At 45.7% G+C, this 20,698-nt stretch overlaps 1 protein-coding gene and 1 long non-coding RNA gene across 4 annotated transcripts in view; one reads left to right on the top strand and one right to left on the bottom strand.

Moving 5' to 3' along the window:
- The window catches only part of kcnab2b (potassium voltage-gated channel subfamily A regulatory beta subunit 2b), a 73,454-nt gene extending 53,412 nt beyond the window's left edge, over window positions 1-20,042 (bottom strand). For 2 of the 3 annotated variants that reach the window (XM_080853511.1, XM_080853512.1), the window contains exon 1: window positions 15-773. In XM_080853511.1, the coding sequence (XP_080709637.1) occupies window positions 15-394 (380 nt within the window). In that variant the 5' untranslated portion in view covers window positions 395-773. Of the gene's footprint in view, window positions 1-14; window positions 774-8,304; window positions 8,441-19,894 lie in introns of those variants that run through there. The other variant, XM_080853515.1, reaches the window with a different exon arrangement.
- Window positions 3,426-12,014, top strand: LOC308376992. The gene is made up of 2 exons (XR_013968926.1): window positions 3,426-3,700; window positions 11,639-12,014. It is a non-coding gene; the product is annotated as an uncharacterized lncRNA (long non-coding RNA).
- Window positions 20,043-20,698: the final 656 nt, after the last annotated feature.

Here is a 20,698-nt window from a genome sequence, read left to right as displayed (position 1 = left end):
CCACCCCACCTTACCTGTAGCGCATGCCGGTCTGGCAGGAGACGCACTCCTGCAGCGAGACACCATTGGTCTTGAGGAAGTCCTCGAGGTTCTTGAGCTGGGCGGCGGCGCGCACCTCTCGTTGCCTCTGCAGCTCGCCCTGCTCGTTCACCCGCAGCGGGTACAGGCCCTGGTCCGACAGGTAGCGGTCGATGTCGCTGCGCACGCTCTCGCTGAAGGAGAGCGACAGCATGCGCCCGCCGCCACCGCTGATGATGCTGCTGCTGCGCCGCACCGTGGCCCCTGGTGCCGCAGGCTTCGGGATCTGGGGGGGGTCGCAGGGGATACTGAGTTGGCGGCTGGGGCGCCTGCCCGCATGACCCCCCCGCACCTCGCTCACGCTGCTCGCGAACATGCCTCACCCACGCAAAACAGTGCCCACCCCAGTGCCCACCGCCGCCGCTGCTTCTGCCCACTTAAACTGTCCCAGTCCCGTGCACAAACGCCAGTGCCCAGTGCACAGTGCCCAGTCAATCAACAGCACAGTGCCTCACACAGCCTGATGCCCCCCCAAGCTATCCGGACCCCTGGTGTCCAAAACACAGTGCTCAAGCAACTCGATCCAATGCTCAGTGCGGGCTACCCAAAACCCTTGTGCCCCACCAAACCAAAACAGAAAGAGAGCGTGAAGGAGAGAGAGAGAGGGAACAATGGAGAGAGAGAGAGAGAGAGAGAGCGGGAGAGAGAGAGAGAGAGAGAGCGAGAGAGAGAGAAGGGTCTGGTATTGAGGAAGAGTCCACAGCCCCACGAGTCCAGAGCCTTCTCTTTAAATAGCACCTGTTTTCCCAAGCCGGGGCAATGGAACAAAAACACACATGGCCATGCACCAAGTAATCAGAGTCACCACCCCAACTCACCCTGCCCTGCACACACACACACACACACACACACACACACACACACACACACACACACACACACACACACACACACACACACACACACACACACACACACACACACACACACACACACACTCACACACACACACACACACACACACACACACACACACACACACACACACACACACACTCACACACACGTATGCGCAACAGCATGCCTCAACTGATAGGGCGCTTCCTAGAGATAGTGTTCATGTCGTGTCACCCCCGTGCATGTTAGGTTTGGTGCCAAGCAGCGCACTGACTTCAGTCCATGCAGTGTGGTCTAACATGGGTGGCATCAACAAGGTGAGACGGGCATGCATTCAGGGGCATGCGTCAGGAATGTACAGAGGGCACAGCGGGCAGTAAAGTCTCCCAGGGGGCAATTTACTATGGGGCAGAACTGGTCCAGATAGGAACCCGACATATGCTGGATCTGTTCCTGTGGTCCAATGCTACGTGGGCTGGTTCAGCAGCTCCAACCAGGGTGGGGTCTGGGAGTGTTGAATGACAATTCTCTCGACGACTGGGCAGCAACTAGTCATTACTGTCCACCGCCTGCAAACTTGTGATTGTCAAAAAATAGCCTGGCAGGGGGGGCCAGAGGGGCTCAGGCCAGATAAATCAATCCAGACAGCAAACAAGCTACTTCCTGTCCTGATGTGTCAGATACAGCGGGATGTCAAGGTGTTTTCGAAAGGACAAAACACACCTGGAATACTGGTGTTTTTTGCTAAATTACATCACATTCAGCTAATTACACACCTAATTTTAGACACCAATATAGAACACTATAAAAACTACAAGTGAAATAACAAGAAATAACGTTTCACCGATTGGCTCTGGTGCACATCAGGTAGAACAGCCTTGTTTAGTGCTACCAACCCATAAAGGTCTATTTCCCACCTTGCTGTCAATGTGCTATTAAAGCTCTGCGAGTTTTTGTCCTAGAATCATAAAAAGAACCCCCCCTCCATCATGGCATCTCAGAGTACCTAAAAAAGTCTTACAGGCCTCAGTCCTTAGGAGTGGTGAGTAGTGTGTTTAATCTTCAAACTATATTAGTATTAGTATTAGTTTAGTATATTCCCCTAATCTGCATATTCAAAGCCAAACCACAGGCATCAAGTCATGTTAGTCCAGTGGATATCTACAGTAACATTTGCCATGTAGGTAAGAGTGATGGCTATGCCAACACTGTTATAAAAAGCCTGCTCTGTCTACTGCTACAGGACAGGTAGCATAGCATTAAAGTGCGGAGGGCCTCTGAAGAAGGCTTGGCATATAGCTCAACTTGAGATTTCAGTTTAGTTTTGACAGTATTGACACAAAAAGTTTTATTGCAAGTTTTATTTCATGTCCAAATACATATAAGATATTTGGTATTCTCTCTCATTTTCTCCAGTTTCGGATTTCCCTGCATATTTGCATAAACCTTGTATGTAATATCATTAAATGACTTAAATGTGTGTTTTGTCAAATCTAACTAAAAAGCAGGTTTATTCAGCTGTGGCTCCCTACCCTTGCAGTTACGGTTTACGTAACACACAGTGCCTTGCGTGAGGTTTTCCGTGGCATTTTTCTTAAATAATTTAAACCACTATTATGGTAATACTTCAGGTTGAAGTCACAGTAAAATTGATAACACAAGCTAAGACAAATCGCAGATAGCAAAGTGAACCAAAGCATTTTTGTATTCTGTATTTCATATAATTACAGTTTGAAAATAATTCATTGTAAAACTATTTTACTGTAATTTTGTGTGAAAACCTAAAACTACAACCCCATCTTAATACATTACAAAGTCAAAATATATTTGGAACTGAACTCTGAAGCTTGTTTGTGGCATAATCAGAACCTTAAAATCTGTTGACTACACTACTCAAATTGAATGAGACCCGTGTGCTATGCACATTCATGTTTGCTTCAGACTTGAACACATGGGAGTCCTTTTCTATCAGGACAACATGAATTAGTTACAATTTATTCACAGTTCCAATTACGATGATTTTTCTGTGTCCCTGAGGATTCTGTTCATCTTGGTTCTTTGTACCAGGCATTTCATTGTATTTGTTCACTGCTTTACACATCAGAAAGAAATGCAAACAAGTACAGTACAAAACAAACGCCTGAAACAAAGAGAACGCAGCACATCTGACTGACAAACAGGAAGGGAAACGCTTCACCTGAAGCAGCCTGAGCTCTGAGCACCGGGCACAGCTGCTCCTGACAGGACGAGAGAGAGGCCTTCTCACACACATCACTGCTGTCTGGAGACATATTTATTTTTAGATAACAAAAACCACATCACTCGTCTCAACACAAAGAACAGTAATGAAGCCGAATGACATGTTACACAACAGTTAAAATATGAAAGACACACAGCTCCATTCAGTTTCAGAGGCGTGCTACAGTCGTACCCTCCTAAAATTAACACATCTTAAAATAGCACGCTGAAAATCTCAAGCAGATAAATATTACAGGAGTGCAGACCAGAAGTCCTGATCTACTCCAACCGGTAAGAATGGTGGCTTAAGAACAACACTCGCAGCCGCAGTCACACACTGCTAGGGGTGTCGTACACTCCTTTAAAGAAGAAGAACATACAGCCTGTCTGCAAGCTCCAGACAAGATCAGACAGAAACCCAGAAACAAAAAAAAACTAGAAGTACGGCAGCGATGTTTAACTCCAGTCTGATCTCATCCTCCATGCTTGCTTCTGCCCTCCACGCTAGCGACAAGAAAGAGCACGAGGACATCGTCGGGACAGGAAGGTAGTCAATTTTTAAAAGCTGCCTGTTTTCTTTTTCTATTCCCTTTTTCTCTCACTCTCCTTTTTTATGTTTGGTTCTTCATGACTAAAATATAGCCGCCGTCTGCCCGGTGCTGGGGAGGAGCACTGAAGCAGAGTGGAGTGAGTGTGTGTGTGTGTGTGTGTGTGTTTGTGTGAGTGTGTGTGTGTGTGTGTGTGTGTGTGTGTGTGTGAGTGTGTGTGTGTGTGTGTGTGTGAGGCTGCTGCTTCTGCTGATGGTATCAGGTTTGGTGTGTTTCCCTGTGCACTGCTCAGCACATCCCTGTAGCCTAAGACAAGCTCAGGACGTGGCGAACATGGCATCACAACATGGCATCACAACGCAACGCATCGCAGCATTCCGGTACACCCATGCAGTACCTGGCATCCAACAGGCCCTCTTGACCGCACACACACACACACACAACCCTTTCACACACCACACAACAAGGCTCTTACTCACCCGGTTTCCCGGAGGCCGACTCATGTAGGGGCTCTGCACCACGCTACTCATTTAAAATACTGATGGCACTCAGCACAATAATGAGAACTTGAAGCTTTTTTAATTATTCCCCCCACCGCCTCTACCCACGCGGGGAGTGTCTTAGCAGAAAGAGCCTGAAAGAATTAGTGGAGGAAGGTGGAATGAGCACCACCCTCGTCTCTGCCTCCAGCCCTCAGTGGTGGATGTCACAGGAAGGAGAAAGAAACGTGTTCGCTGAGCGCACCTATCAGAGAGCGAGGGACTGTTCCGCAAACTCCAGCAAATAATACAGCCAGTAAATAATTCAGTGCAGCTTTGGCACTAAAAGCTTTTGATTGTTGTACCATAAGACAAAGTACTAAAAGCAGTTTTTCACTTGTTCTGGAGTTTGTGTGTGTGTGTGTGTGTGTGTGTGTGTGTGTGTGTGTGTGTGTGTGTGTGTGCGCGTGTGAGGGACCAGCGCATGCAGGGAGCACTAAGAGAAAGGGGACGAAGAGGAACCGGTTCCCTGAGGGAATCCCAATGGGGTGGGACAGGTTGAACAGCACAGCATCCCGTACAGCATGCTACACGCTACACTCAAACACAGACTATGGAGCAGGGCAGAGAACATCCTCCGTATACCGTGAGAGGACACTAACCTGTCTGACCTGACCTGACCTGACCTGAGATTTTTAGTGCACTGCACAATTAATTTGAGATTTTTAGTACACGGCACACTTCATCTCAGATGTTCAGGTGTTTGGAGGAAGTGTCACTGCGATCTTCCACTGTCAATGCTGATAACAAGGCCAAATGCTCTACTCGGCCACCAAATCTTGATGACATTAATGTGCTCTCAAGGAAAACATATAAACACTAGAAAGACTTCCCTTTACAAGTGAGGAATCCTTTTGGCAGCCTCTAATCTGGTGCTTCTTGGTGGTACTTCTAGGCAGGATTTACTGATCGTGGATAAAGAGCTTCTAAACATGTTGTTTAGCAGATAAACCTTTACATGGCATCTTTCCTTCTACGAGTGAAGAAAGCCCCCTTAACTGAATTGCGAACACTTGAAAACAGGGGCCACTGGGGCATTCTGAACATGAAGAAGAAAAAGAAGCGCACATGGCAAAGTTCTTGAAGCGCACACTTAAATAAAGGGGGAACCATTTCTCTGTGCTGCACAATCAACATCTACATCAGTATAGGCACTCCATTAAGCACAAAGCTACTGGAAGGGCATAAAACCCACATACCATGGCTGTGTCTCAGTGAGACTAATGGGTACTGGCTTGCCCTAAAAAAAAACAGCCATATCTATTATTTAGGACCATTTCCCAGTGATGTCACATCCGCCCTGCATATAAAACGTCAATATTTGTTGGTTCACTGCCCTGAGTACTTTTATGCGGTTTCCTTTTTTTGTCATACAACAGCCTGTCCTCTCTGAATCACTTCAACAGCACATGGGTGAATGAAGAGCACTTGCTGAAGAAATCTGGGCAAATGCATTACATGCAACTTTAAGGCCCTATTACAAACGTGTCCTCATCAAATAATAAACCTGTGTTCCTCACTCCACTCCCGGACAAAGTAGGTATTAGACACATTTGGTTGGCTGAGGGAGAATGACATGTATTCAACAGAGGATAGCGTCAGCCTAAAAATAGCAGAGAGTTTAAAAATAGCAGATGGGATAAAGTGAACGCAGTGGAAAACATACAGAAAGGTAAATACACCCAACCGCCGAGCTAGGGGTATCATGACTATCATCAAAAGGCAGATATCTCAAAAGAAGAGATGAGCATAATCCCCCTTTGAACTGGTGCAGGTGCGCGTCTCCTGCATAGTGATATGCAGGGGGCTGAATGACAAAAGCACCTTTTTCTCTAACCTTGAATCTCAAGCAAGAACTCAAAGGGACATGACAGAAGATTAAAGAAATATCTGGGGCAGTAGTCTCACTTTTAATACAATTTTGACTCCTTCACTAAGATGTTGTCCTTTGAAATGTAATACTCGTATTAAATAGAGGGCATTAACATCCCCCATCCAAGCACTCACACACACACACACTTAAGAAAGAGACACATTTGAAGCTGCTCTGTGATTGCCAGTAGAAACTGCCATAGGTGTCCATATTTCCTACAGATGTGCTGTGACCGAGTTTTGGGCCAAGGTAAAGGAAGGTGAGTTTGCCGTACTCTAGGTGTGGCATTCAAGCCTGCATCTCTAAAGCCAGAGAAGCATGACCACACAGACCACCTGTTTGAGGTTGCATCCCCATAGATAATGTCAGTCATGACTTTTGCACCCTAGGCATGTATACTGACGTCCTGAATGAAATTGTCCATGTGTGTCTACATGTATAAATGTACATATCAAAAGACATTAACGGTGACTTCAAAATGAGCAGACCTCAAATACAAATATAATAAATAATCACTGTAACAAATACAGTCGCAAGCAGAGATCATTTGGGTCCAAGCAGCATGTGTGAAGCGCCCCAAGTGGCAGAGGGCTGAAAGATTTGAGAGCTTCAACAGGTGAACACAAGTTTAAGTATACCAAATTTCAGATGTTTGGCTTGAGTGGTTCTTGAGATATTGCAATATGTCAGTTGAAGCGCCCCATATAGACAAAATTTCACAAAATTTGCCATGCTTCCAAAGATGCCATGCTTCCATGTGCTAGTGATGGAGGATGTCAAATTTGGTTATATTTTAACCTTTACATGTCAGGATGGACATAGAGTTATTTTAGGCCACGCAGATAAGACAGATAAAACTTCTTTTGATAACTTTTTGGTCAGGGTGGTATGGAGATGATGAACTCCAAATTTTGTGGCAATAGGTCGGAGGGCCCAAGAGGAAGAGGCCCACCCTTTTCATGACGTTGCCAATAGGTTGAAGGGCCACCCTTTTAATGAAGGGGAAGGCATGGCTGCGCTGCTTGGACCCCTGATGAATAGAAAAGGATCATAATGAACTTTTCCTCCATACCTGTAGAACTGCAGGTGTCTCTTAGGGCTCCCATAGCGAGCACTGTGGCCAGAGAGAAAGAAAGAGATAGTATAGCGAAATAAAACTTTTGTCTTTACCAGTATCCCTGAAAAGTATTCTGAGGAGTCTATGCATCATAAAGTGCTTGTGAAATTACGATGAAAGTCAGATATTATTTCGGCTTCATCAGTCCCATTTACAAGAGGGTCCAAATAACTTGATTTATTTTCACAGTGCAATCAGTTATAGCGCCACCTGGTATTCACCCTCAAAACAGAGTCGAAGCAGGGAGATGCTTCTAGAAAGAAAAAAAAACGTGGGAACTCAAACTGAGGCTCAGTTCCCACTCCATGTTTTATGACTTACAATACTGCCAGCATGAAATATTAACCCGGCTTGTGATACACACAAGGGCTGTGGACAGTACAGTCTCAGTACATCCTCATAGTGCTCGTGGCTCGCTGAGCAGGGAGAAAGATTCCCTATGGGGCACACATGCTTGGAAAAATGTATAGAGTCCCTCTGTGTGTATCTGTGTATGTCAGTTCTAAAGAATGAAAAGGCATAACCTCAGTCAACTATATGTCTTTCAGTTGGTAGAACAGGGTGCTGACAACACCAAGCTTAGGGGTTGGATCCCCAGGGAGCATTGCACGCATATTAAATCTATACTATCTACACATTGCATTTAAAATACAACAACAAATCAATCTAAAATAGTATTAATGTACTGTAGATTAAAATCAATCTGAAATAGTATTACGTAATATAGAGGACTTAAGAGAACTTCATAAAGTAAAAGACTGAATGTAAAATGGGTCTGTGAATGTAGAAATATATAACAGACTTTACAAGATGTATGTGAATGTAAGAATATAAATACAGTACATTGGAAGTCTTTGTGATGTGACTGTGTGCAAATGTGTGAGTGTGAGTGTGAGAGTGAGTGTGAGTGTGAGTGTGAGTGTGAGTGTGAGTGTGAGTGTGAGTGTGAGTGTGAGTGTGAATGTGAGTGTGAGTGTGAGTGTGAGTGCGAGTGCGAGTGCGAGTGCGAGTGCGTGTGCGTGTGCGTGTGCGTGTGCGTGTGAGTGGGAATGTATGTGATAACAGGCCACTCACTTGTAGAGCATGCCCGGGGATCCAGTGGTCTGTCGGAGTGAGAGGCGACCGGGGGAGTCAGCGGTGGGCTCAGGATACATGGAGACAGGGAGGTGGGGGGGTGGAGCACCCGCTGCTCAGTCTCTCTCTGGCTGCCCTGTTAGGAGACACACCAACACGAGGGTTAGGAGTCAGGAAACAAACCAACACAAGGGTTAGGAGTCAGCAAACACACCAACAGGGAGGGTTAGGAGTCAGGAGACACACCAACACGAGGGTTAGGAGTCAGGAGACACACCAACACGAGGGTTAGGAGTCAGGAAATACACCAACACGAGGGGTTAGGAGTCAGCAAACACACCAACATGACGGTCAAGAGTCAGTCTGCGTGGAAGCTATCCAGGCCCATCTGACTTTACCCAGCAGGTCAAGTAAGCTTTTACTGTCATTTCCACAAATGCGTGTTTGGGAAAGAAAAGTTTTTCGAGGAACATGGCACAGAAAATTAGCATATAATAAGACACGGAAAATGAACATAAACAACTACGCTGTAGTAAGTACAAAGTACTAAGCAAAGTAAAAAAATAACAGACACCAAGCATTGCTGAAAGGTAGATGTGTAAAGTGATGCAAGAGTCTAAACTCAATCTGAATGAAATAGAAAACAATTGCGTTTCTTAACCAGTAGAGGGGGCCATTACCTAACTTCTCACACACTACAGAAACCCACCCACACATCACAGCTCACGCGCACGCTCACACAAACACACACACACAGACACACACTCTGAGGTACAGGTTTTACTCACACCTCGTGGAAGAGAGGGGTGTGATTGAGGAGAGAGGATGTCGTCCCCCATAATAGCTGATGACTATATTTAAATAAAAACAAGATTGGATGGCCGTCAGCTCCACAGGATTTGATCACTGCGTTGGATTACTGGCAGCCAAAGCTTAAGGCCATCAACAAAATGGATTTGGGGTTTACCTACACAAACTCACTGAAGGGTAGAGAAATTGGAAAACCTGCACAATGAATTATAATGCCAGTGCTATGCTAGCTATGGAACTACTTGATCAGGAAGCAAAACATCTCACATGTATCTCACCTGCTTTAAAAATCAACGTCATATTTTAAACGTAAATCCATTCTGGATTCAAATGAGGAGTACACAATATTCCTGGCGTGCTGTCCACAATGCCAAAAAGATGACGGCAAACATTAAATAGCGGTGTCATTTACTCCTAAACATCACTTCACTATCTGTATGAGATTTAGGTAGCATTAAAGGTTTTACCCAGTTTAACACAAACAGTAATTTTGCATTAGCAACCTGCTGGCAATCAAACCAGAGAGCACTCCAACAGGGAGCGAGAGGTTGACTTTGGCTGCCCTCATTTCCAACATGCCGCGTCGCCGATGACCTCTGAAATCACATCTCCTTTCCCTCACTTCACATCTCCTTTCCCAAGAGTCACTTCACACTTTCCATCAGCTCTGAGATGCTGCGCTCTGATGGGAAAAGAGGGCTGTGTAAAATGCAAAAAGGCAGTGTGCTCGCCAGGAACTGGGTCAGGGCTTGCTCATCTATTTGCAAATTCACACCACCTGGCATGATTGAAGCTCAGAGTATCACCACATGTATCTGCGACAGTGGGGCCTTACTTTTCAAAAATAGATAGATGCTAATCATCGTAACCTCACCAGCACAGGTCTGAATGACAAGAAATGTAGGTTTAAAGCTCAGCGTTGCTTTGGCCAACGTTGCTTTAACCAGTAGATGGCGCCACTTATTTATCACACGCACACTACGTAAAGTACTGTTTTTCACCAGTGCTCCACACACACTTACATTTATCTTACAGTAAACAGAACTTCACAAAAAAATATAGATTGCTAATGTTTACCCTTTCAACAGTTCACATCCTGAGGGACTGAGGGGTTGACAGGTCAAGTCAAAGACCAGCAACTGGAGACTTAGCCGCTAATCTTCCCTAAATCCTTTACAGAGTAGGGGAGGCACAGAACTGGGCACGAGTTCAGAAGCAACTTTCACCAATGCTCTTCCATGACACACAAAAACACCACCCTATCAGTCACACCATCACAGTGACGCCAAACATTAAAGAAAGTGCAAATAAACTGAGAAGGGGAGATGAAAGACAGACACGCAACTCTAGCAAACTACTGTATCTCCCCTCCACACACATCACCGTGGTGGTGGTGTGTGTGTGTGTACGTGTGTGTGGTGTAGGCTGGTGAGAGCATGATGAGGCCAGCACCTGCTGTGGGCTCTCTGTGTGTCTGGGTACTGTACAGCAGTCAGCCCAGTGGATAAAGCCCAGCAGATGTGCTGCAATAACACATTTCAGAAAGAGAGAGAGAGAGAGAGAGAGAGAGAGAGAGAGCAAGAGATGATACAAAGGGCAAGGAGGAGGGAGAGAAAGGAAGACAGAGTGAGAAAGCAGAGAGCCAAAAGACACAGGAAAAGAGAGCAAAAAAAAACAAAACGAAAAAGGGAGAAAAAGAAGAAATAAAGACAGTAGAAGAAAGAATTAAAGCGCAAAAGAATGAATTCAGAGTGGACAGCGAATGATCCATAGTGATGAAAGCAGCCAGGCGGGCTGATGCGAAACAAAGTTGGTCACCAGCACCTGCCTGAGCCCTCATCTCCTCTTCCTCCTGCTCCAGAACTCTCTTTACTGCCCTCCTGCTCTAGCACTCTCTTTACTGCCCTCCTCTTCCTCCTGCTCTAGCACTCTCTTTACTGCCCTCCTCTTCCTCCTGCTCCAGCACTCTCTTTACTGCCCTCCTCTTCCTCCTGCTCTAGCACTCTCTTTACTGCCCTCCTCTTCCTCCTGCTCCAGAACTCTCTTTACTACCCTCCTCTTCCTCCTGCTCCAGAACTCTCTTTACTGCCCTCCTCTTCCTCCTGCTCTAGCACTCTCTTTACTACCCTCCTCTTCCTCCTGCTCTAGCACTCTCTTTACTACCCTCCTCTTCCTCCTGCTCTAGCACTCTCTTTACTACCCTCCTCTTCCTCCTGCTCTAGCACTCTCTTTACTACCCTCCTCTTCCTCCTGCTCTAGCACTCTCTTTACTACCCTCCTCTTCCTCCTGCTCTAGCACTCTCTTTACTACCCTCCTCTTCCTCCTGCTCTAGCACTCTCTTTACTACCCTCCTCTTCCTCCTGCTCTAGCACTCTCTTTACTACCCTCCTCTTCCTCCTGCTCTAGCACTCTCTTTACTACCCTCCTCTTCCTCCTGCTCCAGCACTCTCTTTACTACCCTCCTCTTCCTCCTGCTCTAGCACTCTCTTTACTACCCTCCTCTTCCTCTTCCTCCTGTTCCAGCACTCTCTCTAGCCTCCAATCTCCTCCATCTCCGCATCCTCATTCTCCATGCCCCAGATGTGTGAGCCGTGCCGCGTTCGTGCATCATTCACCACCAGCAGCAGCCGGCAGGAGGGTCTCCTGCCTATCCCCACCATCAGGTGCATAGATCAGGTATAAGAGGCTGCATATGATGAACATGTGGAGGCTGGAGACTGCATTTGAGAGCTGCCTCAGGTATAAGAGGCTGGATATGATGAACACTCGGAGGCTGGAGGCTGCATGCCAGAGCTGCCTCTCAGGGGGGCTCTGATGTGGAACACCTGACCTTGATGCCTTGGACTTGTTTTACCCATCAGCGATGCAACATTAAATAAATACACACTTACTATGTAAACGTGCTAGTGTTACAGTTCACTTAGAAAGGGAAGAGACCTTCTTGTGTTCCATTCCATATTTCGAGCAGATGAAAATCTCTAAACCACTGATATATTGTAGGCTTGAGGTAGAACCAAAACTGTAGAAAACTATTGTAAATGTGAGAGAGAGAGAGAGAGAGAGAGAGAGAGAGAGAAAGAGAGAGGGAGATTCAAGGACAAAATACCACCAAATGACTGAATTACGTCTCCAGAGACAAAAGTCGTCAGCAACTCTGAGCTGCCAGGGGCTGGACATGGGGGCAGTTTCAAATGACGGAGTGTTTGTAGAGGATAAATGTTTGAGTGAAAAGTGGCTCGGATTGGACATGTGATATTTAGTGGGAAAGCAGAGTACTCTGCCCATTTGATCTTACAAAGTGGAATGTCTGTAACGTAAGAGGCTGCGCTTAAGGTTACTGTTGATTTAGTCTAGTCCTGTCCAAAAAGGGAGGGGGAATGGGGGCAAGACTACGTAAGCTAATAAGAGCACAATGCAGTCTTCCCCAAACTTTGAGAATTAACTAATCAAAGAATAGGATTAGAGGTATTCAATACAAATGTTTTTATTTTTTCTTCAACACACAGTGAAACATATTGCCAAAGAACTCTATCCTGCCATCTCTCCCTCACCAGTTAGCTGGTCCTTATTTGTCCTATGCTGGTGTTTAGAGGACATGTACATTCACCATATCATGTCATAACAAAGGGTTGAAAAAATGAAGCTACCGTTCTTAGATACCATTCTCTGACTTCCCTCAATACCACAAAATACCTCCACCCCCTGCCCTCACCCTGCACATCACCCTGTGACTGATCCTACAAGAGGGTGTTCTGTAGATTTGTCTGTTGCAGGGGACGGAGCGGAGGTGTTGTCAGTGCCCGGTGATTCATTGTGGCGAGCGGAAAGTGCCATGAACACAAAGACCATCAGAGCCCTTCACACCCCCAATCTGTGCCCGGCACCGCCCACCGAGAGGCCAGCTGGCCCCAGTCTGCCCTCCTACCTCCTCAGCTCTGCCACGTTCCAGAACACACCGTGAAATTGGGGAGAGCGCACACACACACACACACACACACACACACACACACACACACACACAACCACACACACACAACCACACACACACAAACACAGAGACACACATGGGGGAAGACTGCATTGTGCTCTTATTACACAAAAACAACAACATTGTCACTTTCTTTACACATACACTGACAAACATGTAGTGAAACACACGCACACAGACACACACTTACACTGCACATACACAAACACCCATATTCACTCATATACACACTGTATACACATACATAGAAAAATATGTATGCATACAAGTCTTTAAACTAATATACATAGAGGCCATACACAAAGACACACACACACACACACATATATATATATATATACACAGACTCAAACTGGCTGCTCTGGAGAGCTGAACCCTTGAAAACCTAGAAAACTTGGTAGCAGCAGATAAAACTCCATCAAATGAGTGCATTGAATACAGAGCTTGAATACAAGCGTCTACAGCATGTGATGTAATTCATTTCAAACAGCACACTTTAATCAAATAATTTATAGCGTGTTAACATCCGACAGCATCAAGCAGAGCTCCAATGCAATCCATCTCCGTAATGATTTGCTGGGGCGCCCCTTTATGCATCTGACCCTAGCTGACACCTCGGCTGACGGAGAGCCAGCAACTCTTCATGGCCCGGAACACTCCGGTGGTAAATTAGACGCCAGAGCGGTCTGCCACTCTGTCAGGGCCATCCCTAAATCTAGAGGCTGACAGAGTCAATGGCGGTATGCATGGCTGTAGATAATGTCTATTGACAGGAGCGAAGGATGAATCAGCTTTTGCCGCAGTCAGAGAAAGGGTGCCCTGCAGCAACGGCGGTGTGATCACTGCGGCTTTGTTTTGGAGGTGCCGCGGCAACCCCCCCACCCCTCGGCCAATCAGTGCCTGTGGGGTGAGTCGAGGAGCAGCACAGCAGCCTCCAGCCATTCAAACACACGCTGCCGCTTGCCGCTCGGATCAGTGACTGCACAGCCATCGCCCCCCGAGACAGTTTGAGGACACACAAATCCCTGCGTCCTTACAGCTTCAACATCACACTGAGCATATGGCTTCACTTTAAGTCTCTGACAACTGATCAAAGCCTATCACAGGCAATGGCACTTCACATTTTACATGCCAACTGAAAAACTAAAGATGGTTTACAACGGCGAGTACAAGCCAACATGCTGCAAACTTTTGCCTCAAACATACCAAAAAAGTGAGCAATGTGTAAACAATGCCAGTTGCATTATATGTGTTTCTGCCTTAAAGATCGTTTAGAATGTCAAAGGTGTTCTCTAGGGAGGACAGCTTTTTTGTCCAGTTGCCACACAACCCCTTTGATATCATCACTTTGACGTGAGAGTGGACAACTCTCCACAACAACTTATATGTGCACTTATGCAGATCACTCTCTGCCGGGAATGTCTATGATGGAAGAAGAAGAAGAGGAAGAAGAGTAGAGCGGGGGGGGGGGGGGGGGGGGGGGGGGGGTGGCTGGTGGAAGTGGGTGCTGTGATGGGTGCATTATGAGGTAGGGGAAGGACGTTTGATTTATACCACCCAGCTCACATTTCTGCTGTCTCATGCTGTCACTGGCAGGGAGCACAGGGCACACAGGGCTGGGCTGGGCTGGGATGCAGAGGTGAGGCAGCTTCACCACTACTTTGTGGTGGGAGAGAGAGAGACAGAGAGACAGAGAGAGAAGGAGAGAGAGAAGAAGGGAGGTAGGGAGAGAGAAAGAAAGAGAGAGAAGGAGGGAGGGACAGAAAGAGGGAGAGAGAGAGAAAGGGGAAGAGAGAGAGAGAGAAGGAGATAGGGAGAAAGGTGGACAAAAAGACAGGAAGAAAGAAAGAGAGGAAGAGAGAGAGCGAGCTCACACAGGAGGAACATCAGTGGTGTAGCTGAGGAAGGGAAATTCTCCACACGTGGGCTGTGCTTATGTAGTGCTTTTCCACTCGACAGAGAGCAGTTAGAGTGTTTTTACAGTCAGTCCAACTACAGCAAAGGACACTACCCAAGGCTCTAAACCCCGTCTGTGGGGAGCAGACGGCCAATCAGGGAGGGGCTCAAGAGGAGGCCATACCTGACCCAGTAACCCTGTGATCACCAGACTTCACTTTGCCCACCTCCACTGCCACACTCCCAACTCTCCATATGCAAAGGCAGAGGAGTAGGAATGTCCATCTCCATTCATAATCAAGTAAACAGCTCATGGATGAAGAAATAACTACAGCACAGGGTTACAATAGAAGTGCAGTTGTTGTATAAGTCATACAGGAACATGGCAAACTATCACTGTTAACTGACTAAGTGCCTAACAAGAGTACAGCATTGTGACAGTGACACATATTTAGTATGTGCTTCCCCTCTACAACAAATAGCTGCATGATTCGAGCCAAGATGTCTGACTGGTTACCAGGGCCTCTCTTGAAACAGTAGGGCACATACTGATACTAATGTTGATGTGTAATGTACTGAAAAGATATACACATGAAAATGCCCTTTGATGAAGTTGGATGAGTCAGAATGTGAGAACATATGAAACTGGACAGATAATTTATGCATGTTTCTTCGTGACTTATAAATAGATGCACATAAGACAGCGGGGGATGGGGGGGGGGGGATTCCAAGATGATCCCAGTTCATGGCATTTACTCTTTACCCATTACGCAATAACTTAATGACAGCCAATCCCAACATAGATGACCAGCCCGCCGTGATGCTGTGTCTCATGTCTCTTTAGGGATTTACATTTCCAGTAAACACACAGTGACAGTCCAAACCATAGTGGCCATGCCTCAAGTGTGGCCACAGCGCCGACCGCTCTGTGAAGGGGCCTGGAGTTAAACAGCCCGTGTACATATATACATATGAATAGTGCACTCAGTGTGCAAAGTGTTACGGCTTGAGGCTGTTTACGGGGCAGCTACGGGCGGGCGAGGGAGGGAAGGAGTGAGGGGAAAAGTGTTGGTAACAGCACACACTGGTGCAGTGGAGTAGCAGAGGACTCAGCTCTTGCCTCATCAGGATTCTGGACAGGTATAGCCTAGTCAGCATGCCCCCCTCTCTATCTTCACACACACACACGCACACACACACACGCACACACACACACACACACACACACACACACACACACACACACACACACACACACACACACACACACACACACAGCATAATCTCTGTCCAAGGCTGACGTTGTCCCTCCTCTCTCTCTCTCTCTCTCTCTCTCTCTCTCTCTCTGTCTCCCTCTCTCACTCCCACTCTCTAGGTCTGTGTATCGTATTCCCTCTCTCTCTCTCTCTCTCTCTCTCTCTCTCCCCCACTCTCTTCTTTTGAGCCACCCTTTGTGTTCCTGGCTCTTTTCTGGGCAGAAGATGCGTCGGGCTGCAGTAGCAGGGCCACCTCCCCTGGGGGCTTGTTTGGAGCAGCTGAGAGAAAGAGAAAAAAAGGGAACACGAAGTGTTGGCTGCTCTGATGCCAGATTTCATTAGGAATTCATCCAGGTTCTTCATTTTTATCACCAATTTTACCCCTCTCTCCCCTAGTTAAGAGCACTGTTGTTTCTAATGGCATCAACACCTTCTAATGCTATGTAGTGATTCATAGCACAGCATAATAATGTATAGTGACGGTGATATATTTACAGTGTGACACACACACACACACACACACACTACGTGAAAGGGTAGGGGGTGGGGACAGTCTGAGCATGTGTATTAAAAGCCTAATGCTGGGGTGACACCACTGACCAAAGGAGAACATGAAAAGTCAAGATTAAGTCTATCTATGTCATTCTAAAGTTGGACCCAGCAGCAACTATCATAAATGTTTTGAGGCGCTGCAGATATAGGAGATATGAGAGACCTCAGCAAATACACAACACATATCACAACCTCAGAAAAAGAGCTGAACTAGTCATGGATCAAACAAGAGTCAGTCGATCAAAACCAACCAAATTTAAATTAATAAAAATACTTTTCAATAAACAAAATATCGCCATGATAATATCGATATAATATCGCCCTGAAAAATATCCCGATACTACACTGTGTCGATTTCTTTTCTCCCACCTTTATACCAGACTAATAATTTTCACAACTAAGAACATTGCAGATGGCTCATTTCTTCTGAAAGGACAGGGCCATCATCTCACATCTGTCATCATTCAGTGGGCAAACAGGGCCCCAGGTGGAAGAGGACCTTAATGCACAGTCCACAGAGAAAGCAATGCTTAGGAGACGCACACATATACACACACATACACACACACACACGTATGTATACACTGATGGAGGTTAGCCGAGCGGTGCAGCAGAAATCAGACAGATGCAGCAGGTAAGACGGCCCAAACGGCTGTTTACTTATGACATGAAAAATATATACTGTATATATATATATATATATACTAAAAACAATTACGCTACCGAAAATACATGAACTTAAATAATACAACAATCATTCATGATCACAAGCTGACGCTACTTTCCTTAAACACAAAAGGAACTTGCCCAATACAGTGAACACAAACACAGTAGTCATAATAAAAAAAAGCATACTCAAAATAATACATTTTATAAATAAAATAAACACACACACACTCACACATACATACACACACACCATACACACATAAACACACACCATAGACAGGGCCGTGGCCCCACTCAGTGACATCATTATGTGGCATATAGATGAGTAGTGAGAGAAAAGTGTACTACGCGTTCTGCCTTTTCTTTTCTCTCCAGCACAAAGCCCACCCCGAGCCAAAATAGGGCCTTTTCAATTGGCGCTTTTTCACTGCAGGAACTCGGGGCACTTACTGGGTGACGCAAACGTTTACAGGAATGGCCCCCGAATCGGCCCTTTTCAGCCTTTCTGTTTCCATTGAAGTGCAGGAACTACGGACCTACCAGTGTCTTGCTCTTCGTCAATTCCGAACACAACAAAGTTATGATTTTGAGCTGCAGAGCTGAGTTTGTGGGTTGCGCCCATGAAAAGTTTGCCAGAATAAGCTGTTTGGCAAATGTTTCATCGGCGCAACCCACAAACTCAGCTCTGCAGCTAATCCCACAAATGCATGTTTCTTGCACATGTGGTACCATCTGAAAGGGGAGTAAACAGGCTTTCCAACTGTACAAGATTTTTTGCCAAGAAGCATTTTTACAACAAAGAAATAATCTACCAAACACAAATTCTTACTTTTTGTACGTACGTTTATTTTGCACATTTTTCATGGGCGCAACCCACATACTCAGCTGTGCTGCTCATCCCACAAATGCATGTTTCTTACAAATGTGGGACCATTTGAAAGGGAAAAAATCAGGCTTTCCAATGGTATAAGATGTATTGCCGAGAAGCATTGTTACAACAAAGAAATAATCTACCAAACACAAATTTCCTTACTTTTTGTTCTATGTTTAGATAACGTTAGGATTACCTCGAGACGACAGTTGAATTTTGTTATAAAGTCCACCCAGCAGTTTCAGGACTGCTCAGAAATACCTACTCTCTTAATACTCTCTTAATACCTAGTAGGTACTAATTTTGCCCCCGAAAGGGCCTTAAAAGAGGTCCAACAGGGATCTTGCAGTGGAAAACCACCAACGAGTTCCTGCAGTGGAAACGGCACCTACCGCCTAACAGCCTAACAGCCTAACAGACTGCATCAGGACCTACCGCCTCGGTATATCAGATTATGATACAGATTCCTCTGGTGAAGTGAACATGAGAGTGCAGAGCGGAGGTCAAACAAACCAAAACGCTTCCTGAAAGGGTTCCTAGATGCTCATGGACCTTACGGCCTTATGGCTCTCATTTAAATTTCAGTAGCTTCTTCTCGTTTATAAACATTTGACTATGTCTAAAAAAGATATGAACATTATCAACAATACCTTTCAAATAGAGGCAATAGTTATCCATATACCATGACTAAGTTTAGGTTATTGACTGCCAATAATAATTGACATATAAGAGGACAATAAATGGAAACATGCAAAGCAAGTGAAAAGATTTCTTTTGAATTCAATAATCAAAATAATTCAATGCGCTCGAAAACTAAAATCGAATTAGTCTTTAAGGCTAATTTTATATTTTAAATTCTCCTATAAATACTCATTTGATCCATACGTACAATTTTACTCGAAGGCAAATATGTAATTTCTTTTCAATTTGGGGAGACAATAGGATCTCATCATTCATCATCTCACCTAATTATTAACACTAGCTCTGCTTCATTCAGTAACTTTCTGTGCTGTCCACTCAATCATATTTCCTAGTCTAATGTCATGGTGAAAAAATTGTAAAGCATTTATCACCAACACAGCAGGCTGATATACCAGCCTCTGGGAAATTCACACGTATCCAGCCAATTCATACATCGCCGGATCTACTTCTTTAAAGAGAGAGCTATGATCCTGAAGAGTGTTGGTGATACAGGAGGACTTGCTGTGTGCGCTGCGCTACACTGAGCTACACTGAGCTACACTACCACCACACTACACTACACTACACTTCACTGCCTGCTGTAAACATGACAGATGCTAAAAGGAGGTCAGCCTGCTCTGTGATGTGATGTGAGGTGCTCTGAGTTACAGTTAAAAATAATAGAGGAAATCCAAGAAAAAAAAAACGCCCGATGTCAGCTCAGTCAGGGCACTCTATTAGCACTTTGAAAACACACAGACCACAAACAACCACAACATGGGCACACTACCACACATGCATCAGGTTTACCCATCACATGAAAACAGTGAAGGGGAAGCAATGAGAGAGGAAAGAGAAGCACCTACCTCTGCTCTCGGCTGACTCCTAGTCCAGTCAGATCGGCTCGGCTGGGCTCGGCACAGCTAGCGGCAATGGATGCAGGCAGGAGCAGGATCCCTTCTGGAGTGTGTGAGGAACAGAGGGAGAGAGGGAGGGGAGTTGGCTGGGTTCGGTTCCTGTGCCTTCCACTGTCACACCACCGAACTGCCTGTCTGGCCGTCTGCTTGGCTGACTGTGTCCCACTCTCGACCAACGTCTCAGTGCAAATCAGCCTCTAGCCTGGACTGTATGGATCATCAAGTGAGGGTGTGTGTGTGTGTGTGTGTGTGTGTGTGTGTGTGTGTGTGTGTGTGTGTGTGTGTGTGTGTGTGTGTGTGTGTGTGTGTGTGTGTGTGTGTGTGTGTGTGTGTGTGTGTGTGTGATTGAGTAAATGAAGGGGGGAGAAGAAAAAGAGGAGAGATGATATGAATGGATGACAATGAGAGTGGGTAGTGGGTGAGCAGGATGAAAGACTGAGTGAGAGTCAGCAGTAGTAGGGATGAATAAAAACACTACTGTCCCCTAAGGCTAGGAGCCCACACATTATCCAATCATACACACACACACACACACACACACACACACACACACACACACACACACACACATACACATACATTAACCCCCCCCCCACATACACACACAATAACAAACGGACAAACGCATTATTCACAAAAACACATAGGCACATTTAAAAACAAGAAGCTTTTCACCAAAAAAAACCTAGACAACATCAGTCTCAGACAATTCATCCAGTCGCACTGGATCAAAAACTAGCACAGGCTGCTCAC

Source organism: Sprattus sprattus (genome assembly GCF_963457725.1).
Source record: "Sprattus sprattus genome assembly, chromosome: 16".
In the NCBI taxonomy this organism is placed as follows: Eukaryota; Metazoa; Chordata; class Actinopteri; order Clupeiformes; family Clupeidae; genus Sprattus; species Sprattus sprattus.
This window is presented reverse-complemented; position numbering and strand designations above follow the sequence as displayed.